General features: G+C 37.4%; 1 protein-coding gene and 1 pseudogene across 1 annotated transcript in view; both read left to right on the top strand.

The window, feature by feature from the left end:
* LOC124959202 (rap guanine nucleotide exchange factor 2-like) overlaps positions 1-14,477 on the top strand; it is a 28,399-nt gene extending 13,922 nt beyond the window's left edge. The window contains 6 exon segments of the mRNA XM_047517798.1: positions 571-594; positions 1,633-1,856; positions 3,480-3,683; positions 5,682-5,834; positions 8,030-8,250; positions 14,385-14,477. Coding sequence (XP_047373754.1) covers positions 571-594; positions 1,633-1,856; positions 3,480-3,683; positions 5,682-5,834; positions 8,030-8,250; positions 14,385-14,477 — 919 coding nt within the window.
* Positions 14,478-19,713: 5,236 nt separating this feature from the next.
* LOC124960445 (olfactory receptor 5D18-like) lies at positions 19,714-20,653 on the top strand (annotated as a pseudogene).
* The last annotated feature ends 5,695 nt before the right edge of the window (positions 20,654-26,348 follow it).

Here is a 26,348-nt window from a genome sequence, read left to right as displayed (position 1 = left end):
GCGGGACTAGAGAAGTTAAGAGTTTCCCAGTGAATGAGGAAGTTTTGCATATTTATATTTGCAGTGTTGCAAAAATTATATTAGGATGTACCAAGAATCACTATTGAATTTCCATTTGGAATAAATCAGGTGTACCCTGACTCTTAGTAAAAAGTTTGTCCTTCAGATATTTTTAATTTAACATTAGTCACAGATACTATTTCTTATTTTTTAAACACTGAATTGTAGAGTTAGAATTTGTAACTGGTAGCACGTACTAAAATATGTGAACACCTCAAACAACATTGTCTCAGCATCCACAGGATAGATTTTTTTTTTGACTAAACTGAAGTCAAAATGATTAGGACACAAAAGAAGTCTTGTTTTCTAGAACAAAAACTTTAAGTATATTGTTCGTTTGAACCAGAAAAATGTGTCTAGTAAAGTGGTGTGTGCAAGATGATTGTGCAGTTTAATGTTTGTGGGCTTCTAGAACTGCTTATCCAGAAGTCCAGTCCTTTCTCTATGAGTTTGTGATCTCTCTGTCTCTGTCTACACCCATGCTTCAATCTCCATGGCTCTCACTTACAGGAAGAAGAAATGGCCGAGTTTGGGGTAAGTGGTGGAGAACTTGCATACCCACACACAGTTCTTGCTCAGCTCATGCATTATTTTCCTACCTGCTCCATTTTCTGATGCTTTGCATTTTTGCATTTTTATTTCTTGACACTCTTGCTCTAGCAGAATTTCAGATGGCAAACTGACTTCAAGTTTAATCTGTTGGGGCCTGTGCTTTGGAAGTCATGATCCACAAGAGCTGTGAAATGATTGATGATTGTTTTGGGGAACTATGGGCCAGACATATTTCTGAGCTCTCTGAAGATTTTTAGTATAATTTATATTTTGAAATGAGGAAAGCCCAAAGAAGAGGAGGGCAAGAACGATATTAGAAAGAAAAGTTGTGCAATTTAAATACTATTGCATGGATATTTTAGTACATATGCATAATATAAAAGGTGCCCCCTGGTGTCAAAACCAAATTTTTTCCAGCTCAACTAACTACTCTTTTCATTCTATATAAACCAATCTTTTAAAAAAATAATTTTTAACAATTCATGTGCGAAATAGTTTCCATATGTAGATGTTTACATTTGCATGATTGTTGTATTAACAGATTGACTATATTACTATAAAAACTCACCACATTCAACCCAAGGAATAAGAAAGCAGTTGTGAACAGTGTAGCTAATTTTATTTGAATCTAAATAAAACACCCTTTTTAGGCTAAGTAAAAAAAGTGTAAGTCTTAATGTTCGTAGCTGCGAATTCTTGCATGAGCTTTCATATATAATTGTTTGCTGGCTTCTATGAAAGAATTTGAATGCTCTGTATATAGAGAAGAAAAGTAGAATATCCTAGTTGAATCAGAACAAGTGCCAGACACATATATTTATGTATGGATTGCATATAATTCTTTTTTAACTGGAAACATTTATAATCTGTATGATTCAATATTTTATTTAACAGTTTACTTACTGGAATGAGGCATGTGACCTTTCAAATGTAGAATATGTATATAGTTTTTGGCAGTTTCCAGAAGATAAAATAAGCCCATGCTAGAGTGAGTTGCATATGCACCTTTTCCTCTTTCAGGTCCCTCAGACAGGGTAGTGCAAATGCAAGGGTGCTAGCTGTTGCTGAGACAGGTGGTCATAGAAAGTGGGTACGCCGTAGTTCCTTTCTCAGAGCCAAAAGGCTTTATGAAGATGCGCAGATGCCTCAAAAAGTGAAGCAATACCTGTCCAATCTGGAGCTGGAGATGGATGAGAAGAGTCTTCGGACGTTATCTCTGCAGTGTGAGCCAGCAACCAATGCATGTGAGTTTTTTCTGGAAACAGTTGCAGACTCTGACTGGAATGTGGGCTTGTGTCCTGTGCAGCGACGTGGGTGGTGACAAGATAAGGACTTGTTCAGAGAAGGAAGCTGCTGGTCCTCAAGTGCACTAGCCTTTCCCCTGTGCCTGATGAGACTTTTGTGTTCAGTTGAGTTGGTTCATGGAGGACAGCACTGTGGACTTACTCAAGTTGCTTTGGTTTCATTCCGCCACAACTGATACTCATTCAGGGGACACATGGCAGATGCAGTTCCAATTTGCATTCCTTGTTTTCTTACCAAGATACTCCCAAAGCAATGGGCAACCTGAGGGGTTGGGGCCTACCTGGTCAGAGGAGCACAGAACTGGATGCTGTACTGTGCCTTTGACATCCACAGTCCAGATAGTTCCCAGTCACAAATTGAGCTGTCATTTGAAACAATAATTTCACTACATAGTGAGCCACAACTTAGCCTTAGGTGTAGGTCTTCACTGTTTAAAAAACTCACCTGTGAGCCAGTCTTGATAGAGGACTAGGTGGGAGGATCTGAAGCCTGGAATTCTGGACCAGCCTGGACAGCAAAGCGAGATCTGTCTCTTAAAAATAAAAAATAAGCAGCTAAGCATGTAGTTCGGTGGTAGAGTGCTTACCTAGCCCTGCACAATAAACAAATAGAAATTAAAAGCTGGCTAGGTAAGACATGGGCTGATTCTATTTTTACCTGTATCTGTATTTGTAAAACAAAGGCATTTTTCATTTAGAGCACTTTGGAAACTTCTGTGGACAGGTTTGAAAGGTAATCTATAGAATTTAAATGTTACATAGATGATTTTGGGAGGTTCACATAATGAGATTTATACAGGATCCTATTAGGCACTTTAGTCATGGTGAAGAGCTGGTCCTCTGGAGGCAGAGGGTCTGACTTCAAATCCTGCTTTAACTCTTACTAACAATGTGACCTTGGAGGACTCACTTCAGTTTCCTCATCCTTAGCTTCTAAACATGTCAACGGGGGAAGTACATGTCATTGAATTGTTTTAGGTATTAAGATTCTACACGCAAAACACTTGATTGTCCTGTTACACTGGGTTGCCTTCTGTCTACCATGGAATGATACATGCAGTAGAACACATTAAGCAGTGTTGTTTATTATTTGCCCACATAGATAATTCTCCATTGGGGAATTGATAGTAAATAGGTTACAGTTAGAGCATTTATTAAATTAAAACTTAGCTCAGGTGTTTCAAAAAGTCTTGGATGTCATTTTAAAAAAATAATTTCTGGTATTTTTCCTGTTGCAGCCTTTATCCATACACAAAACACAGGCTATCCACATTTGTATTATTAATTTTTGTTTTTAATTTTGTGTTTGAATGGTGTCATCATCTTGAGATCACTAATTTCATTAGTCAGATGCCTCTGTCCTGCCAGTCCCCTCACGTTCTCTGTAACTAGCCACCCCTCCCTCCCCACCCCCATTTCTGGCCTTTATAAGGCAGCAGGTGGGAAGGTGGGTACTTTAGGGTTCTAACTTCAGAAAATACTCTCCTAGTTCTACCACCATCTTCTACACAGCTACTAATATTTTAAATTCTTTGTTCTATTTTCAAACCAAACCATGACCAGTGCCTAAGAATCCTGGTGACAAAAAGCCTGTCAAATCCAAGACCTCCCCAGTGGCTCCAGGGGCAGGGTCACAGCAAAAAGCCCAACCCCAGCCTCAGGCGCCCCCACAGCAGCCACCACATGAGGCTGACCAAGGACCTTGGGTTCCTGCCGGGGCCCTCTACCCTTCATGGAAGGTGCCTGTGAAGGATCTCCCACCTCTTGGTAAGTGATGAAGCTCATGTTTTCCCTCCCTTTTCCTCAAACCTGAATTTTATTTTATTTTTTTAATTAGCTAATCCCAACTTCATTTTCTTTTTTGGTGCTTTTCATTGCCATGCTTTTCAGATTAGGAAAAGGAATGTTCATCTTGCCTAACTTGCCTATCATCCTTGAGTTTCTTTGTGATTATTTTCTCCTAATCAAACATAAATATTCAGCAAATTAAGCTTCATTTTTGCCAGTGAGTGGGACTGTTTTTATACCTAGCTTCTTATTTAATCACATTTATTTGTCATGGTAAGGTAAGGAAATAAAATGAGCAAGTTACGCATTTACCAACTTGATTTTTTTCTCGTACTGAATTGGTTTTGTTCCTATATGAGTTTTAAACTAGTTCTGTCTTATGATCAATGAATTGCAGAAATGTAATCAGAATATTTTAAGCTGTTGATTTGTCTGGAGGTGATTTTTTTTTCCTCTTTTTCTTCATGGTGCTGGGGTTAGAACCCTGGGCCTTGTGCATGGCAGGCATGAAAGGGAATCCTTATTCATTAAGTCACTGATTCGGTAACTCGGGAGCAGTGAGAACACAGCTAATGCCTCAGAATTAAAAAGCAACCAGTTTTCATCTTTCCCATCAAAATTAACTGATCTACTGACTTAGTCCCTTTATATAAATGTAAAACAAAGTAAGTTTTATAAAAATGTATTGGTTCTTTTTTCTACATATATGCAAAAGAAAACAGTGTTAATAGCAATAAAGAGATTTTGAAAAGAAAATGGATAGCAAAGAGTTTGCGCAGATAAAATTGATGGCAGTAATGAGGTTCCTGCACTCTGGGAGTTGGACAGAGCCCTCACAGACTCTGTTCTTGCCCCATTCCTTTTGATCAGCAAATGTCTTCTCTGTTGAGTTTTGGAGGAGTGTGAAAAAAGCACACCTTTACTTGACATCTGCCCCCTTTCAAATATATGTTACATTGTCCCTATCACAAACAAATCAAATGACATGCTCCTTTATTGCTCTTGCTCTCAATACACATGTGCTCCTAAGCCCCCCACAGGTTGAACTTTTTTGTTTGGAAGATTATCACTCTTCCTTTGAGTTACAAATAGCCTTTTAGCCACATTTAATATAATGTAGGTATGCCTGCACATGAAGCTCTCTTCCATTCTCCAAAAGAGAATATCTCAAAATATTTTAGATCCATTTGAATTTATGAACTGAAAAAACTGTGCTTGAAATAATACATGTCATGATATTTAGTATAACCTATTTAAAGTCACATTACATAAAAGAGTAACTTAAATATACTGAGAGGCATTTTTCCCCAGTCTAATTAATGATGTAATTTTGTTTCAAAGTACAATTTGATTTCTTTATTTCTGAAAAATAATTTGGGGGGGCACTTTGCATCCTCATACTACTGGATCCTACACTGGTTCACTCCCTTCTTCTGAGATCTTCTTCCATGGTCTCTGTGCACAGTGCAGTCATGAGGCGTCTCCTGCCCCTCTTTCATGTGCTTATTTGCATATAAGGGCATAGAATCCCTTTCATTTACTGTTCTAGAAAGTTCCTCTTAACCCTTGACCCTCTTCTCCAGTGCTAACATTTCCAACAATACCAGTACACGTTTCCATCCCAAACTCGAAACAACTGGAATTGAAATTGGCCGTACCACTTTCATCCTAAATCCAAGTGTTTTCAAGTGGTGTGTTTTTTCTTCATTGTTGAATAAAAATGATGAGTACTTTAAGGTTTAAAATCTAAAGTAAAATATCAAAATCTGCTTCTAATAGTCTGGTAGATATCAGTCAAAAACAAAACTCCAGGTATCTCGTGCCTTTGGCAGGATCTTTTTATACCAAGAGTAATAACACCAAGCACATTTTGATCGTAAATAAGTTGAATCTTACTGTACAAAAAAATGTTTTATTCATTGCTGTTTATTTTCAGTCTTGAAAATGCATACCTAACTTATTTTTTTTCTTTTATAGGTTTCAACTCTCCACAAGATTTAAAGAAAATTATTTCCCTATCTGAAGAAGAGAGTTTGGAACATCCTAAGAAGCCAGCTGATGATACAAGATCCAAAGCTTCTCCACAACTGTCTTCTCCTCCCACTTCCCCACAGAGTTCTCCAAGGAAAGGTAGAACAAAGCAACTTGCTCTTTTTCTTTATCAAAAATCTATACATTTCAGTTATAATAAATTCTGGAATTATGTATTTCTTAATTTTTAATATAATATTAATTTTAAATGGTCTCTCCTATAATGTTCAATGGAATTTTTCCCTCATTTGTATGAATTGGAAAAATTTTTGGCATTTCTTTTTAATATTATTCTTATAATAGACAGAATTAAATTCATAAGTATATAAAACTATTTCTAAAATTTAAGTTTTTTATTGTCCCAATGTGGAAAGAATCCTTTTACATTAAAATTTCATATTACTAAATTTGGTTATATAACATTAATAGAGAGAAGAGCTCTTTGAAAACATAAAAAAACTGATATGTTCCTGATTTATTTTTTTCCCTTGTATTAATATGGGTCTTGATTACCTTTTTTGTTGCTATTTTAAGAGACCACATTTTAGGTGATCAAAATCTTCTCCTTATATGGATGCTTTCTTATATTAAAATAGATGATAATTTTCTTCCACATAACTCTCCAGGTTCCTTCCTCCCACTACCCTTTAATTGAAAAGAGTGAGTGTCAGTCAGTAGTAAAAAGCTAAGATTTAGTTTTCTTTAGAGGATGATCCTGAAAGGTTAATCAATTATTAGGTTTCACTCCCTCAACAAATAACTGCTTTTCTTTGTAGACATTTCAGGCATCTGCATTTTATGTGGGTATCAGTTCTATGGCCTTTGTTAAATGGATATATCTAAATTCTTTTCTCATCCTGTCCTGAGGTGGCAGTGGAAATCAGCTGGGATCTTTTGCTCCAGGCAGTTGGACTTAACCAGTTCCTCCTCTTCTCTTTGAAGTGAGAACAGTAACAAGAATAATGCACCACATACTTATGGGATAGGTGCGGTTTTTAGAACCAAAAACAGGATGGGAAAGAGGAATCATCTCATTAGTTGAAGAAAATGGAAGAGTTCCTCCAAATGTCAGGTGCTCCAAATGAGTGATTTTTCTGAACAGTGTTTTTGTTTTTTGGGTTTTTTTGTTTTGTTTTTGAGCAGACTTTTTAGGGAAGGATTTAAATCTTGCTCATCAGAATTTGTAGTGTGTGTTTAAAAAAGATATTTCATATATGAACATGTTAAATTTTTTCAATAACTGTGTAACCTTTAAAAAATAAATCAGGAAGTACCAGTTTACTAAATTAATGGAAACATACTTAAATTGGGAGCATTTAGATGCTCTAGATACATATATATATTTTAAACTAATAGGAGATCCTTAGTCATGTTATAAAAAAGATAAAAATAAGTACTGAGAAAGATTTGTTTTATTCTTTTCCATTAAAAATATCAAGATAAACCTCTTCTTTTTTGACTTTCAGAAATATTTTTAGTAACAAAGAAGAGTTAAGGGTCCTTTTAGGACAGGAAACGGACACCTGTTGAGACATTTTACAGTGATGGTCTGGGGAAAAGTACACATTACATCCTCAACAAGTGGCTTTTCATGTGATTCAGCTAATGTATTATTAATGTTGAATGGCAAAAATCGAAAGAGATTCTTCAGGTCTTATTTTTTATTCTTTTTGAAGACTAGTTTCAGTTGAACTTTGCTGTACTTATCACTCTGAAAATTGAAAACTTAGTTGAAAACAAGATTACTGACTTAGCAGTTTGGAAAAAAAAATCATGCTTTCAAAAAATCATGCTTTCAAATCTAATCAGTTGTTGTTTTTGTTGTTCTTGATGTTGTTGATGTTGTTGTTGTTGTTGATGATGTTGTTGAGGTTGTCATTGTTGATGTTTTTGTTGTTGATGTTTCCCAGTGCTGGGATTCTAACCCAGGCCTGGGGTGCATGCTCAACCTCCCTCTACCTCTGAGTGATACTCCAGCCCAGGTTCCTTTTATAGGTTAATGGTAGTGTCATTCATAGCCAGGGAAGCTAAGAACAGTCAAGTAGTGGAATCTTTTCTGAGCTTGTATAACAATATGTATGGAGGGAGAGAGAGAGTTGTCCCTCTCTAACTTTTTATCTCCATCCAAGTAAAATTTTACTTTGATCTTTTAGTCACTTGGTTAAAAAACAATCGTATTTCAATGGTGATATCCGTGTGTAACTTTTTCTTTCCTTTTGCTTCTATTTGGCAGACTTCAGTCTTATGTTGCAAACACAGAGTGTCTCACTAATCTGGTTTTGTTTCTCATGCAGGTTGTACTTGGGCTCCTAGGGGTACTATGGACAATTTTTCAGATTCTGGCCACAGTGAAATTTCTTCATGATCTAGTGTTGTCAGCAATTCTTCTTTTGACCCGGTGCCAGTCTCGCTCCATGGTGAGAGGCACCAGAGGCATCCTGTCAGCATTGTGGAAACAAACCTAGGTGTGGGCAGGACAGAACGTGTTGGGGTACTGCAGGCCCCCAGCCCTTCGGCGTGGCCAAGATGGCGCCTGGCAAGGTGCCAAGGAAGTGCTGAGAACAAAACCAGGTACCTCCAGCAGACTAATACTCTCTGCCAACAAGTGGCGTTATTTGAGGAAGTTAATGTGATTGGTTATGGGTCCTCGTGGACACTGCATGATTGCTATATCCACACTGTTGTGCTCCATTACTGTCCATGCTTTTCCCTCGTGATCTATAAGCTGATTGGTTGATGTATGTAATGTAAGGCGCTTGCAAGAGCGGCCAGTGCTGGCCAGCCAGAAGAAGCAGACTGCAGAAAATAAAGAACTTGCCCTGATCCGGTTTCGTGTTTCTCTGCGGGCAGGGGACGCGATAGATGGTGCCGAATCAAGACCGGGAACGAGAAAAAATATAAGGGTAAGTTCACATAAGTTTTCAAATCAAGAAAAATTAGTCTGAGAGTTCAAAAGGTGAGATGTCTCGAGGTTCGCGGAGCTGCGACAATTTATCACAAGAGGTTCCCCAGAGGAGGGACGATTCATCACAAGAGGTTCCCCAGAGGAGGGACGATTCATCACAAGAGGTTCCCCAGAGGAGGGACGATTCATCACAAGAGGTTCCCCAGAGGAGGGACGATTCATCACAAGAGGTTCCCCAGAGGAGGGACGATTCATCACAAAAGGATCCCCGTGGGAGGGACGATTTATCACAAAAGGTTCCCTGTGGGAGGGACGATTCAAGTGGTACCAAACTGTGTGCGTGTGTGAGTGAGCGTGTGTGCGTGCGCGCGCCTGTCTTTTGTTTGTGTGTTTAAACTAGTAAACTACCTCGTAGTCATGGGAACGGATCTGTCTAAGATTAGAATGCAGCGGCCACTTAGAGAACTTTTAAAAAATCACGGAACACCATTAAAGGCAAACACGGCCTTCAAGTTCCTAGATAATGTAGAGAAAGTCTCTCCGTGGTTTTTAGACGAGGGATTATTAAATCTTCCTCAGTGGGAACAGCTAGGAGAGGATCTGCGCGACGCGGAGAGACGCGAGCCTTTGCCAATGGGAACTCTGCCAATATGGTCACTTGTTAAATCTTGTTTGATGCAGCAAGGTAAATCAAAAAACCCTTTTAGGGACTTAAAGGGGCCTTTAGAAGAAGGAAGTCAGATCTTAGAAGAAATTAAAGAGGAACGATCATGTTCTCAGACTTCAGAAAGAGAAAGTTATACGGAAAGAGAAAGTTCTGAGGAAGAACTTACTGGGGAGGAGCTTGAGGAAGCTATGGGAAAGTTAAGCGTGCAACCTGAGCGCCATCTAGCATCTAAACGGCTTAGTACACCTATTGCCCCCAGAAGGCTTAGTACACCTATTGCTCCCAGTGCACCACCTATGGAGTTTAAGGAAAAGGAAAACCATAGCAGACATAGAGGGTGGGCCTCTTTACAGAATGCTACATATCCAGTATTTGAGGATGCTCAAAATCAAAGATTTCATCAGCTATTAGATTTTAAAATGGTTAAACAGCTAAAAGAAGCAGTGAGCACTTATGGGCCTCAATCGGCTTTTACAGTCTCACTGGTAGAGACCATGATGTCTTTAAATATGCTACCTTTGGATTGGACTAATTTAGCTAGAGCAACCTTGTCAGGGGGACAGTATCTTATGTGGAAAACAGCTTGGCAGGAAATTTCAATGGACACTGCAAGGCGCAATGCAGCTTCAGGGAATCCACAGGTAGACAGAGACATGTTGATGGGAACAGGGCCTTATGAGGGAGTCCAGGCACAGATTAATTATCATCCTGCAGTGTATGCTCAAATTGCTGTGGCTGCTATTAAAGCATGGAAAACCCTACAAGGGTCAGGAGATTTACAAGGACAGTTGTCAAAAGTTACCCAAGGAAGTAATGAGCCCTATGCAGACTTTGTTGATAGATTAATTCAAACAGCTTCTAGAATTTTTGGAGATGCTGATCAAGCAATGCCATTAATAAAACAGTTAGCCTATGAACAAGCCAATAAATGGTGCAAAGATGCCATCAGGCCATGGAGAAATAAAGACTTGACTACTTATTTAAGAGTCTGCAAGGACATTAATGAGGCCTCTGGAAATAGTGCTGCATTTATTGCTGCACTCGACAGACAAACCTCTGTTCTTGCCACAGCATTAGCACAAAGAGGAGGGAGTAAAAAAGGAGGATCTCCTGGTTCCTGCTTCACATGTGGACAAATGGGACATTTCAAAGCATGTTGCCCTTCCAAAAACAATGGCCAAGGAAAGGGGCCTAAGTTATGTCCGCGGTGTAAAAGAGGAAATCATTGGCTTAGTGAATGTTATTCTGTTAGGGACAATGAAGGGAATCTTTTACCAACTAACCCCAAGTTACAAAAAAACGGGGTGAGGGGCCCGCCCCGGGGCCCAAAACAAATATACGGGGTGATTCAACAAGTGCCACGACAGTGGTATCCTCCAACCGAGAAGGGAATGAAGCTCAGGAAAGAAGAGCCACCTCAGGAAGTGCAGGATTGGACATCTGTGCCACCTCCAGACTCGTATTAACCCCTGATATGGGTGTACAAATGGTAGACACAGATTGGGAAGGAAATATTCCGGCAAATTCAGTAGGATTGCTTCTAGGCAGAAGTTCTTCTACCTTAAGAGGTCTTATAGTCCACCCAGGAGTAATTGACCCTGATTTTCAAGGACAAGTTAGGGCTATGGTTTCTTCACCCAAAGGAATTACAGTCATTTCTCCAGGAGATAGGATAGCACAAATGTTAATTTTACCTAGTCAGCATTCCTTGTGGCCTAGTAAGAAGACAATAAGAGGAAATAACGGATTTGGGTCTACAGGAGGACCCTGGGCTAATTTTACTATGAACCTCCAAGATAGGCCCATAATGCAGTTAATAGTGGGACATAAACCTTTTATAGGACTACTGGACACAGGAGCTGATAAAAGTATAATAAGTGAAGCAGTTTGGCCCAAAGGTTGGCCTGTAGTTACAGCTAATCAAAATTTACAAGGTTTGGGTGTGGCTCACTCACCTAACCAGAGTGCTGCTTCGCTGTCCTGGAGGGATAATGAAGGCCATTCAGGGATTTTTCAACCATATATCTGTAAAATACCTATTTCCTTATGGGGGAGGGATGTCTTAACTCAAATGAATGCTAAATTAACAACAAATATTAATTCTAAACCTGTGACACATATGATGAAAAGGATGCAATATACAGAAAATCAAGGGTTAGGTCGAGAACAACAGGGATCACTACAACCCTTGCCCTTACCTCCTCCAAAAAATGATTTCAGAGGGCTGGGTTTTATATAGGGGCCACTGTTATTACACCAATTCCAATAGTTTGGAAAAATGATGAGCCACAATGGATTCAACAGTGGCCCCTTACTACAGTAAAGTTAGAAGCGGCTCATAAATTAGTACAAGAACAAGTACAGGCAGGACATTTACAACCGTCCACTTCTCCCTGGAATACTCCTATTTTTGTCATTAAGAAAAAGTCTGGAAAGTGGAGACTATTACATGATTTAAGAGCCATTAATGCACAGATGTTCCCTATGGGTCCTATACAACGGGGATTGCCTTTAATTACAGCTTTACCTAAAAATTGGCCCACTGTCATTTTAGATTTAAAAGATTGTTTTTTCTCAATCCCATTACATAGAAGGGATTGTTGGCGATTTGCTTTTACCTTACCTTCTCTCAATCATGCACAGCCTGACCAAAGATTTGAGTGGACTGTGTTGCCTCAAGGCATGACTAATAGTCCCACATTATGCCAAATGTATGTAGATAAAGCCTTAAAACCTACAAGAGACAATTTTCCAGACTTGTTGATTTATCATTATATGGATGATATCCTTATCTGCCACAAAAACAAACAATTCTTGGAAAAGGCTTTGCAATTTTTAATTTCCACTTTACAACAGTATGGTTTAAATATTTCTCCAGAAAAGCTACAAATGGGAGAAACTCAAGAATATCTAGGTACTAAGCTTACAGCTACTATGGTAAAGCCTTTAAAATTAACCATTAGAACCGATAAGCTTAAAAAACTAAATGATTTTCAAAGACTCCTTGGAGATATAAATTGGATTAGGCCATATTAAAAGATTACCACAGGAGAGCTGAAACCTCTATTTAATATACTTAAAGGAGACCCTAATCTCCATTCTCCGAGAGTCCTTACTTCGGAAGCACAAAAGGTTCTCACGCTGGTAGAACAGAGATTGCAATCAGATTATACAGAAAGATGTGATCCATCCCAACCTCTAATGTTGATTATTATCCCAGAACAACATAGCCCATATGGAATTCTATGGCAAGGAGGACCTTTACAGAGTATCAATCTCCCAGCATCGCCCACAAAACAGTTACAAACATTTCCTAAGGCAATAGCTCAGTTGATATACAAAGGGTTAGAAGCCTGTATTACCATATTTGGAAGTCACCCTAAGGTTATTATTATTCCCTATACTAAACTACAAATGCAGTGGTTGATTCAGCATGATGATGATTGGGCTATTTTATATTGCTCAACCACAGCAACATTTGATAATCATTATCCTAAACATCCATGGATACAATTTTGTAAAAATACTCCCATTATATTTCCAAAAATTACAAAGATGCAGCCTTTGCATCATTGTCAAACAATATTTACTGATGGATCTAAGAATGGAGTGGGAGCAGTAATAGTTGGAGATAAAACTGAAACCATCATTCTCCCTTCCTCATCTGCCCAAGTAGTGGAGCTTGCTGCAGTAGTCTTAGCTTTTAATATCATGAAAAATCAACCTTTTAATCTGTTATCTGACAGTTATTATATAGTACAATCAATTCCTTGTTTAGAAACTGTGCCTTATATTCCTGATGGATCCACAGTTGCTCCTTACTTTCGAACCTTACGTGCCCTAATTTTAGACCGCAAATACCCCTTTTATGTAGGACATATTAGAGCTCATTCTGGCCTACCAGGACCACTTGCCAAAGCAAATGCTAAGGCTGATAAAGCCACAAAAACCATCTTTGCTTTTACACTATTTGAACAAGCTAAGATGTTTCATTCACAATTTCATGTTAATTCTACTACTCTTAGAAGAAAGTTCAATATTTCTAAAGATGTTGCTAGACAAATTGTTAAAACATGTCAACATTGTGCCACCCTATTGCCAGTACAGTCTGTTGGAGTAAATCCCAGAGGACTGTTACCTAATCATATTTGGCAAATGGATGTAACTCATATTCCTGAATTTGGTACTGTAAAGTATGTACATGTTTCAGTAGACACCGCTTCAGGAGTAATTATGGCCTCAGCTCACACTGGTGAAAAGGTTAAAGATGTTATACAACATTGTTTACAAGCATTTGCAGCCTGGGGCATTCCAAAAATCATCAAGACTGATAATGGGCCAGCTTACACATCCAAAAGTTTTCTTCTATTTACAAAAAATTTTGGTATACAACTTATCACAGGAATTCCTTATAATCCTCAAGGACAAGGAATAGTGGAACGCACTCATTTAACATTAAAAAATTGTTTAATAAAACAAAAAGGGGGAATAGGTGCTGACCTTAGAGCACCTAAAGAAAAACTAAATTTAGTACTTTTTATTTTAAATTTTTTAAATGTGGACAAAAATGGAAGCACGGCTGCAGAGAGACATGCTAATCCCGCAAGTACTCAAATGTGGGTAAAGTGGAAAGATATTCTCACAGGTACATGGAAAGGACCAGATCCAGTTCTTCGGTGGGTCCGAGGGTCTGTTTGTGTCTTCCCACAGGATCAGCAAACACCAATTTGGATACCTGAAAGGTTGACCAGACTGGTGCATCAAAGTAACGATGAAGAACATCGTGCTGATAAGCGCCCTGCTAATGATGATGTTGACACTGGTGAAGACATGAGAATTATGGGCGATAGTTAAAGCCTGGCCATATCCTTTACCGTTAACTAATACTTCCTCTTTACTTCCTCCATTGTTCACCACCAATGCGGCTACAGGATTACCCACCACGTCTTTTGATCCAGATACTCATCTATATAATTTTTCCACTTTCTCCCTCCCTGGAACCTTGTGCTTTGATATACCTGAAGCTAATGCTATTAGTAGTAATGACTTTAACCCTTGTATTGTTCTCCAAAAGCAGGTACAGGGTTTCTTTACATCCAAGGATTCTCCTGATGATCTACCCAAGGCTATAATACGCTTGGTGTTCACTTTGGTAATGGTACACAAATAACCACATCAATGGAATATAGGGAAGGGGCAGCCACTTTGATTACAGGACTTATACCTCACAGATTACCACTTCCCACTAATGGATTTAAAACTCCTAGACTTTTTCCTCCATGTAAACCAAAATTTTCCACACTTCCTACTTGGACAGGTTGTCAAGATGCTGAGCAAGCAGCCCCAGTTCAACATGGATTTTTCTTCACACCAAATTTTACTTCTCAGCGTACTACTGATGACTTTCATGATTATGACGGCAAATCTGGCGGAAGGCGCACTAATCCTTTTGATAATTGGTTGCTATTTACCTCGACTTCAGGATATACTAACTTACAACCCTTTTTTGCTCTTAAAGGAGGTTCTTTCAGACAATGCGAATGGACTTCTAGGAAGTGGACTGGAATTGACAAGAGTGGAGCCAAGACTACTACTAATTGTACTCAAAATCTTTCATTCTTGTCCACCCCAGTCTGTGTGTTCCCTCCTTTTATGTTTTTACTAACTAACACTAATAGCACAAATCTTAATTGCTCTCAATCTAGATGCTACCTTTCTCAATGTTGGAATGCTACCAATTTCTCCCGAGCGGTCATCATGCGAATTCCTACTTTTCTGCCTATGCCAGTCTCTGTTACAGATGATGAATTGCCAGTATTGCTTTCCAGAAATAAGAGGGACTTTGGAATCACCGTAGCAGTCATTACCACCATAGTTGCATCAGCAGCAGCAGCCGCCGCAGCAGCTGTAGCCTTGACGACATCAGTACAGTCAGCAACTAAGCTTAATGAAGTGGTCCAGCAGACAGCTACTGCTCTGTCTACTCAACAAACAGTGGATCAACACCTAAAAGCAGGACTACTTTTGGTGAACCAGCGTGTGGACTTACTTCAAGAACAAATGGACCTTATACAAGAACTGTTAAGCGTGGGGTGTATTTATCATCTGCCGGGACTGTGCATTACACCTGTAGCTTATCATAATCTTAGTTATGCAGCAAATTTGTCTAAAATCATATCTACTCAGCTACGTGCCAATTGGTCTTATAAATTTGATAATCTTACTGCCATTCTTAGATCACAAATTGTTAGCCTTAATTCTACTAGAGTTAATGTAGCCCCTATATCTGAAATGCAAAATTGGTTATCTTCTTCCTTCAGTTTTGTAAAGCAATGGGCAGGAATGGGAGCATTGTGTGTGCTAATGATTATTGCAATTATCTTCCTCACACGCTTTATCATGCGTATACGCCAAGTTCATGCCAGAGATCGCATCATTTTCCATCAAGCCATGATGGCCTTAGAGGCTGGCAGCTCTCCTCAAGTCTGGCTGAGCATGCTGGATCGGTAGTCAACGACGGGTAAGGAAGGAGGTAACCGCGTACCGACCTAAGACAGGAGCTGTAGCATGCTCTGCAGTTATCCGATGATGGGTAAGGACGATAGTTGACCACTCCGCCTAAGACAGGCACGATCCCAAGCCAGCATTCTTTTAATAAATAAAAAAGGGGGAGCTGTCGGGGTACTGCAGGCCCCCAGCCCTTCGGCGTGGCCAAGATGGCGCCTGGCAAGGTGCCAAGGAAGTGCTGAGAACAAAACCAGGTACCTCCAGCAGACTAATACTCTCTGCCGACAAGTGGCGTTATTTGAGGAAGTTAATGTGATTGGTTATGGGTCCTCGTGGACAGTGCATGATTGCTATATCCACACTGTTGTGCTCCATTACTGTCCATGCTTTTCCCTCGTGATCTATAAGCTGATTGGTTGATGTATGTAATGTAAGGCGCTTGCAAGAGCGGCCAGTGCTGGCCAGCCAGAAGAAGCAGACTGCAGAAAATAAAGAACTTGCCCTGATCCGGTTTCGTGTTTCTCTGCGGGCAGGGGACGCGATAGTCACCAGACATCCATGTGCAGAAACAAATTTAAAAAGATACCTGACTTGGATCTTTTACTCTGATCTTTTGTACTAGCATCAAGTGAAAATTCATTAATAGCTCAGAGATCCCAAACTATGAAAGTTGTAGAAGGAAGTATAGGGGACATTCTTGTAGATATTGATCTGGCTGAAGGTTTTCTTGGTATGACCCCCAAAGCACAGCAAGACAAGGAAAATTTGACCAATGATATGACATAAAATGAAAAACCATCTGCAGAGCAAAGGAAATGACCAACAGAATAAAGAGACAACCCACCAAATGGAAAAAAAAAATAGGGACAAACTATTCTTCCAACAAAGGATTAATATCAACAATGTATAAGCAACTTGAATGACTCAGTAAAATCCCATAATAACCCAATTAACTCTGAGTGAATTATGTGAATATTTCAATAACTTTATCTGAAAATACAAATGAAAATCACAATGATATATTATCTCACTTCATTTAGAATGACAATTATCAAAAAGATGAGAAGTAATAAATATGGGTGAGCCTGAGAAGTACGAGAAGTTCTTGTACACTCTTGGTATAACCCAAAACACCAGAAATAGAACTACCATGTGCTGAGCAATCCCACTACTTGAAAATGAATTAAAAAACTTAATTCAGTATGTAGAAGCAATTTCTGCACTCACATGTTTCCTGCAGCACTATGTACAATAGTCAAGATATGGAATCAAACTAAGTATCCATTGATGGATGGAGCAGGCAAAGAAAAAAATGGAGTAACATTCAGTCATAAAAAGAATGAGATTCTCAAATTTGCAGCAACATGGATGGAAGTGAAAAATATACTAAGTAAAATTAACCAGTACAGAGAAAGTACTACAGGTTTTTCCTACATGTAGAAACTAAAGAGTTGATGCAGTAGTAAACAACAAAATAGGGTTACCAGAGCCTGGGATAGATGTTGGGGAAGCAGAGTATGGAGAAGCTGGTTCATAGATTGAAGCTGGGTGGGAGAAATAACTTATAATGTTCCCTTGCAGACTAGAATAACTATAGTTGATAATAATTAGTGAACATTTCCTAAGCTAGTAGAGAGTGTTTTGGATGTTCCCAAGATAAAGAAATTATAACTGATGAGATGATAGATTTGACCTCTACCCTAATCTGGTCATTATATATTGTATACACATTGAAATGTCACAGAGTAGCTCCATAAAATGCAGAATTTATATGTGCTCATCAAAAAACACATAATGAAAACAATAATTATCAGATAAGATGATTAGTTTAGTTGCTTCCTTTGTGCCCTCTAGAGAGTGGGGCAATACCTGGTCTCTAGAGCTCAGGTCTCCAAGGTTTTATCTACAGGTGTAAAAACACACGTTTCCCTCCCAATTGGGAGAGATCTTAACTTTGGTTTATCAGGTTTAAAATTCAAATGAAAGATTGAAATTTATTTCAAGAAGGACAACTGAAGAGGGAAGAAAGTGACTCTAGAACTATATTGAGAAATAAAGGTGAGTTTGCAAGAAACAAGAAAGCACTGCATGCCATGCTTTGTATTTGAGGCTCTGGCTCAGCCTAGTTCCTCAAAGCAGGTATGGTGCAAGGAGGAAGAACAGCACTGGAAAGCGGGGGGATGTGGACTATTTCACTTCTGCAAATTGTGAGGCATAGCCAATGTAGAGTAGGCAAGGATATAAGTAAATGAAATATATTCTGGTAGAATAGACTCTAGTGGAAAAAAGTAAATTTACCAACATCATTATGATTATAAAACAGGAAGCACATGTGACTTCAGTGAGCAAATGTAATAAGCAAACTGGAGAGAAAAATCCAATAGGGTAGAAGATTTGCAGTATTGTGTTTCCTGAACACAGAGATGTATAAATTTAATAGCAAAATAACAATAGTGTTTGGATCATAGGAGTCATTCTCTTCTATGTAAAATGGGTTTAAAATGAATTTTTAAAGGCCTTAGATAAATGAAATGTTATGAAAAATGTGATAATCAGAGTGTTTGTGATTTCTTTGTTCTTTGAGGTCACACTTAATACTTACATTTGAGTCTGCCATAAATATCCATATTTATGAATATAAGAAAGCTCAGAGACTTTGAATGTGTTTGCATTCATTTTGCAAATTTTACTGATGCACCACCTGAAAACTGTTTCTTATGTTATGTGATCACAGACAACTCTACCAGAAAAAAATAGACAGACATTTATGGTACAATAGGAACTGAGAGATACTGTGTGCCAATGAGAGACAGAGAGACAAAGAGACAGAAACAGAAACAAGGAAACAGAGAGAGATAGTGAGACACACAGAGATGCATAGAAAACAGATTGCCTTTGTAATTGGAAGTTTTTGGTCGAATCTTCAGTACATTTAGTTACTCTGGATACTCCCGTGAAAACATTCCCTGGATCTCATTCTGTAGCTTCCTTTGATGCTCTGTGGCATTTTCAGTGCCATGTGTTTATTTCTGATATATTTGAAATCCTTGGTTTTGCTCACAAATTAAAAGTGTGATTATTAACAAAGGAAATGTACTAGCATCTAGACCTAAAATACAGATTACAGTCTAGTGTAGGGAAGAATGGGCTCATGGCTAGGAGTCTGAGGATAAGAGCTCAAGGCAGATGAGAAGATTGGGCTGTGTCATTGGTAAGGTCGAACTTTCTCTGGCTTCTCTCTTGTCAACTCTAAAACAATGTAGTCAAGTAGACCATCTTTAAAATTCATTCTAATTTTGTTATCTATTTTATTCAGAGGCAATGTGAAAATAGTTGAAAAGAATACCCTCTGAAATCTTGATTATGATATATTTTGGTATAGTATTTATTGTATCAGACAGATTAAAGTGCTCAGATATGGAATTCACAATGCAGGCACAGAAGTGTTAAGGCTGCTGGCAGTAAACAGTATCATGTAAACAAAATGCAAAATTAATTTGGTTGCAGTGTTGACCTGATAAACCATTAAACTATATTAGGCTTTACTTTTGTGAATTTACAAAATTCAATGGCAGCTGAAATTTTTATGCCAAGATCTATTTAATATAGTCATACATATTTTTATATTATTTTCCCATATGTCTTAAGATTCCAAATTACTTTTGAGAACTTAGGATTCACTTCAATAATTGCATTCTTAAGAAAATTTAAAAATGGTTCCTGCGTTTTAAAATTTAAACATGTGGTCTACTTTGAATATTGAAAATCTAGATCCTGAAGTGATTTTGTTTCATTCTACAGGCTCTGTAAAGAAGTGAATCAAGTTTCCTATTTCCTCACATCATTCTTCACTGTTTTCATTTTCAAGACTTACTTTAATATTACAGACCAAAGAAAACATGGTACTGTTAGATAGAAATAAAAGTGGGATTACATTCACCCTCCAGGGTTTCTCAGATTATCCAGAACTAAAAGTCCACTGTTCATGGTTTTTTTGACTATCTACAGTGTCACGGTGGTAGGGAATATTGGGATGACGGCCATAATCAAAATTAATCCCAAACTGCACACCCCCATGTACTTTTTCCTCAGTCACCTCTCTTTTGTGGATTTCTGCTGTTCCTCCACCATTGCTCCCAAGATTCTGGAAAACCTTGTTGCAGAAGACAGAAGCATCTCTTTTTCAGAGTGTATAGTACAATACTCTTTGTTTTGTACCTTTGTGGTAACCGAAACCTTTCTGCTGGCAGTGATGGCCTATGACCGCTTTGTGGCCATCTGCAACCCTCTGCTCTACACAGTGGTCATGTCCCAGAAACTCTGTGCTGTGCTGGTGGCGGGATCCTATGCATGGGGGGCGGCCTGTTCCCTGATATTAATGTGCTCTGCTCTGCACCTGTTTTTTCATGGCTCCAACACAGTTGATCACTTCTTCTGTGAGTTCTCCTCCCTGCTCTCCCTCTCATGCTCAGATCCCCACATCAACTCTTTGCTGCTCTTTGTTTTTGCCACATTCAATGGAGTCAGCACCCTGCTCATCATCCTCACGTCTTACGTGTTCATCCTGGTTACCATCCTCAAGATGCCATCAGCCAGGGGGAGGCACAAGGCCTTCTCCACCTGTGCCTCTCACCTGACGGCCATCTCCATCTTCCACGGCACCATCCTGTTCCTCTACTGTGTACCCAACTCCAAGAACTCCAGGCACATGGTCAAAGTGGCCTCTGTGTTTTACACAGTGGTGATCCCCATGCTGAATCCCCTCATCTACAGCCTGAGAATAAGGATGTCAAGGACACTGTCAGCAAAGTATTGGGCAGTAAAGTCTCTTCTTTTTGAGCATCATATTAGCATGACATTTGTTCCTGATATTTAAGTTTTGTTCTTGAAGTTTGGTTTTAAGGATAACATTAAAATTAATAGGATCATATTGTACAAGATAATAGAAATGGAGTTTTCTTTCAAGGAAATAAACTTGACTCTCTTTTTGTAAAAGTTCACCAATCTCTCTTATCGTTAATACATTTAATCACAAATTGTGATAACACAATATAGTTTGTAATCTGATTGTGAAGATTAAAAGACAACATTCATTCCATCTCTGATACCTATGTATAACTCAATATTAGTTTCATCCCCCTTTTTATAAGGTATTTATAATATACAAGCCTATTAATAAACATAGGAATTTTACTTATACCATAGAAATAATAGTTACAATGAAGCATAGTACAGCAATGAGGTATATTATCAATGCATAATGGTGGAAATAATAAGAACCATAAAGGTTACCATGAAGAGAATGCTAAAATGCATGAAGGTTTTTTGAAGGGTGTTTTCATAAACTAGGTGTAATATGAACTTGACCTTGGAAAAGAGAATGGGTAGAGTTTTGCTGATTCATTTCAGTGAAAAAAGAATTTTATTAAAGGGAAAATAGCATAAATAAATTCTGGTTGAAAAAAAACAATAATGAATCTAAGAACCAACAAATATTTTATTGAGCTAATGTGATATAACTTGCATGTATGAGTATATGTGTGTGCATTTCCTGTGTAGTGCATACAGGTTACTGAAAACGAAATTTCAGAAAACTCTGGTCTACATGCTAACTGTAGTTTTGAAGATGCACCAGTGTGACAGTGTGACATCCATCTTATACTTCACCAGAGGTTTAAGACACACAGCTTGGATATGAGAAGATCTTACCTGCAAAGCAATGTTGGTACACACCTGGCCAACTTGTTATTCATGCTTTCTTTCTAGTTATTATCAATGCTTTGGCACTTTTTTGTTGAGAAACGGCATAATTCCTAAGTCCTTCTCAACAGAATTCTCATTCACCTTGAAACAAAATTATTTGAACTTCTCTTAAATGTTGAAAGATAACTAGTATCAACATATACTTATTCAAAATAAAATTTAAAAATCCATATTCTATTCATCATGCAGATTAAAAATACCAGATCTCTACTTTAATAAACTCACTTTTGCTTGAATAACGTGTGTGTCATTTTTCTCCTCTTTACTTAATATGCTTAGATAAAATTCTGAACAATTATTAATAGAGTGAAAAAAATCAATTTGCATTTATTTTAGGGAAAGAAAAATGTAACTTGGTGCACAATTTTATATGGGTCAAAGAAAGTATTTCCTCTGATCATATTATTTTGGCTCTTACAATGTTTGTTTTTTGATGTTGTAATAAGAAACACACCACAAATTAAAATATAAGAACACTATATATTTTGATAAAATATAACTAACTAACTTTTCAAATATTCCTGAAAGTATTTCTTTTCATGGGCATATGGGCTTGGGTTTCTAATTCCAATTAAATAATGTATTTGTAGAAAAAACTCAATTCTAGATCAACAGGTTTCAGTATCATTTCTATATCAATATTTTAATAAATAAACATATTACAGCTAATTCAATAAGGGTTGCTTTTAACAAATAGATTTTAGAGCAGTTTGTTTTGAAGTCAGTAGAGGTAATCACTTTTTCAAATTCAGGCAAGTTTACTGCAAATATTTTCTCAGGTCTTACCATATATAAATTAAAGATATCCATCATTCTTCTACTTGCAAGTTTATTGATCAAAGTAATATCATTAAACAGTTTATAAAATGTAATATCTGCATTTAAACTTGCCAACACACTATTTTACTAATATGATATTTCATAGTATTATATTTTGTGGTTGAAATTATAACACGAGAGACTTTCATTTGCTAATGAAATTCACAATATTATGTGAAGTGGAAAAGCAGGATAAGGAAAAACAGATATCACATAATCCCATTTCTATGTAGAATTTTAAAAGTTGGTCTTAGAGAAATTGAGAGTAGAATAATGGTTACCAGAGTCTGGGGAGAATAGAAAGCAGTGGAGAGGAAAAAAGTCAGAGAGGAGAAATAAATACTCGTGTTTTGAAGACACAAACAATAAGTGTAATGTACTATGTATCTCAAAATAGTTAAAAGAGATAATTTCTGACTGCACATACCACAAAGAAATGATAAAAATTTAAGGTGATATATGGAAAAATTAACCCGTATTGACCATTACTCTGTATATACATGGATCAAAATTATGGCATTTGGCAGTAAATGTATGGAACTGGAGAATGTCGTGCTAAGAGAAATAAGTCAATCACAAAGAACCAATGGCCAAATGTTTTCTCTGATAGGCAGATGCTAATTCACAATAAGGAGGATGCTAGGGAGCAATAGAGGTACTTTTGATTAGGTAGAGGGGAGGGAAAGGAGGGCAGGAAGTGTGGGGTAGGAAGTACAGTAGAATGAATCAGTCATCATCACCCTATGTATTTATGGTATTACATGACCTGTATAACTCTACATCATGTACAACCATAAGAATGAGAAGTTATAGTCCATTTATGTATGATGTGTCAAAATACATTCTACTGTCCTATATAACTAATTAGAACAAATTAAAATACATATCACATTATACTTCATGAATAGGTGCATATATTAAGTGAATTAAAAATCAAATATTATTAAAAGTTTAAAGTTTCATGTTTATATTATTCAAAATATGGAGTGGCCATAAGATAAATTCTGATAAACCTTTTCTATATCAGCTACCTTTACTTTCTACTTAATGCTCACTTTTTATAGTTTTAGAACTTTTATTAGTTTGTTTAACTCATGTGTAAGGGTTCATTTTTAACACAATTGTACATGCATGGAATATAATTTGCTCTAATTTGGTCCACAATACACCCCCCTTCCCCTTCCCTCTTCCTTCCTTTTTCTCCCTTTCCTCTAGTATACTAATCTTTTTTCTATTTATTTACAGTTTTTTTTTTTTTTCTAAATTAGTACCTCATGGATATGCGAAATGGCGAGATTCACTATGGTGACTTTCACAGGAAAGTTTGGTCAGATACAGTTCAACATTTCTCCCCTTTATCATCCCTCCTCCCTCCCTCACAAATCCTTTCCTCTACTCCAATGATCCCTCTTCTAATTTTATAGGATTCGCCTGTCTATTTCTTTTTTTCCCCTATCTTGGTCTAGCTTCTGCATATCATTTCACCCTTGACTTTCTGAGTCTAGCTTATTTCACTTAGCATCATAGTCTCCATTCCATTCATTTACTGAAAATACCATAAAGTGTCTTCGTTATGGCTAATACTCCATTTTGTATATGTATCCAATTTTCTTTATCTGTTCATCTGTCGAAGGGCACCTAGGTTGGTTCTATAGCTTGGCTATTGTGAATTGTGCTACTATAAACATTGATGTGATTGTGTCTCTGTAGTATGCTGATTTTAAATCCTTTGGAAATATACCAAAGAGTGGAATAGTTGGGTCAAAAGGTGGTCCCCTTGCTCAGTTTTTTTTGAGAAATCTTCTATTTCCCAAATGGTTTATACTAATTGATAGTTATTCCAACAATGTAGAAGTGTACTTTTATCCCCAAATCCTCACCAGCATTTATTATTGTTTGTATTCTTGATAATTGTCATTCTGCCCTGAGTGAGATGAAATCTCAATGTGGTTTTGATTTCTACTGTCCTGCTTGTTAGAAATGTTGATTTTTTTCATGTATTTGTTGACCATTAGTATTTTCTCTTTTGAGACGTGTGTATTTAGTACTTTTGCCCATTTATTAATTGAATTATTTGGTGTTTTTGTGTTGTTTATTTTTAGTTCTTTATATATTCTAAATATTAACCCCTTGCATATTGGGTGCTAAAGATTTTTTTCCCATTCTACAGTCTCTCTCTTTCCATGCTCTTACTTGTTTTCTACAGTCTCTCTCTTTCCATGCTCTTGTTTTGTTTGCTATGAAGAAGGAGTTTGGTTTCATTCCATTTCACTTATTGAGTATTGGTTTCCTATCATGTACTTTAGGAGTCTTGTTAAAGAAGTTGATGCTTGTTTGAATATGATGGACTGTTGAACCTACATTTCTCTTGCAGAAATAAAAATCTACCAACTTTTACAAATGCCGCACAAATCTTTAAGTATAAGATGAATTGAAAAGCAAATAGCTTTCTGCAAGGCATTTGCTGGATGTCATTCATCATGGACAACCATGTTCTTTGCAAATACTCTTTTAGCTTTGCTGTCATGGGATCTTCTCTTCAATAGTTATTCATTTTGGGACAAAAGTTGTATGGTTTACACCTAGCACACTGAATTGGTATTAAACAAATACGTCCATCAGTCTACTTTATATCTGATTTCAAAATATTCCTCCATGGACTATAATACATGTAAATTTTCTTTTCCATGAAATTACTTTCGTATATACCAGAGAAAATAAGAACTGATTTGTCTTGATGAAGAAGACTCCAGGACGCATGGATAACATTTAAAGTTGTCCTTTGCCATAGGTTTTGGATGTTGGTTTTGGGTTTTTTTCCTGATTAGAGTAATTCACAGAGAAAATTTAAATGAATAAGAGAAAGTCATTGAATTTGAAGAAATGGAGAAAAGGCATGTGGGAATGCTAGTTGTAAAATGAAACCCAAGATTCCTTAAATTCAGAAAGTCTTTAGATCAACCTAGGAAGAGTTTTTTTGAGAATTTAGGAATGGTTTATCTGTAACTATTTACTTCTATGAAACTTCAAAATATTTGCTGTATCTAGGGGCACATGGACTGTGGTTTGAATACTGAAGTCATGTCAAAGTTCAGTAGTCAGGAAAGGAGTAGACATGGAGGGATGGTGAGACATCCCAATGCAAAGGACTACTGCTTTGCACAGGGACTCTGTCCTCCCAGGGACCTTGCAACTATGCTCTTTCCATAGTCATGTGTGGTGCAAACTGAAAGCAGCATATGTCCCACCTCCAACAGGGATTCTCTGCGTTACTTTGGGCAAATTATACTTTTGGCCCAGTAACCTCATTTGTAAAGGACATAAAATTATTTATATCATTTATTTTTGTAAAGAGGAAATACGTTATAGTTGGATTTAGAAAAGTACATAGCATATAGTAAGTGCCCAAGTGAGCAATGGCTATTATTCTCACTATAGTAGGTTCACTGTCCCCACTCTGTGGAGAATAATGTGTCTTGAGACCCTATACCTTGCAGGAAGGAGCTGTTGTATATAAAGCAGACAAACTTAAAAGATGCATCCATATATTTCATAATGGCAATATGAGAACTCAAAGACAAAATTATTGGATGTAGCTTTCCATGTATCAAATTCATCATAAACTCTGAATGAATGGAGTTAGCTTATAATAACCTATGCATAAAAGAGAAATATAAAGTGTACCTACCACATTATTTATTTTCCCCAGTTCATACCTCATAGTGAAGATAGTTGCTTCCCATAGTGAAAATAGTTGTTTGAATCCCAAGAGTTTTCTTGATATTTTGTTGATGTCCCACAGAGATCAGTAATTGTTTTGAGTAGCCTAGGGAACACAGATCCCAGAGAAACATCCACAAACATAAAGTCTATGACATTTTCCATCACATCAATTTCAGAAAAAAGGAAAGCAATTGAGTACTTACTCCACAGATGGGTTGAAATACATACT

This window comes from Sciurus carolinensis, chromosome 11 (genome assembly GCF_902686445.1).
Source record: "Sciurus carolinensis chromosome 11, mSciCar1.2, whole genome shotgun sequence".
NCBI lineage: Eukaryota > Metazoa > Chordata > Mammalia > Rodentia > Sciuridae > Sciurus > Sciurus carolinensis.
This window is presented reverse-complemented; position numbering and strand designations above follow the sequence as displayed.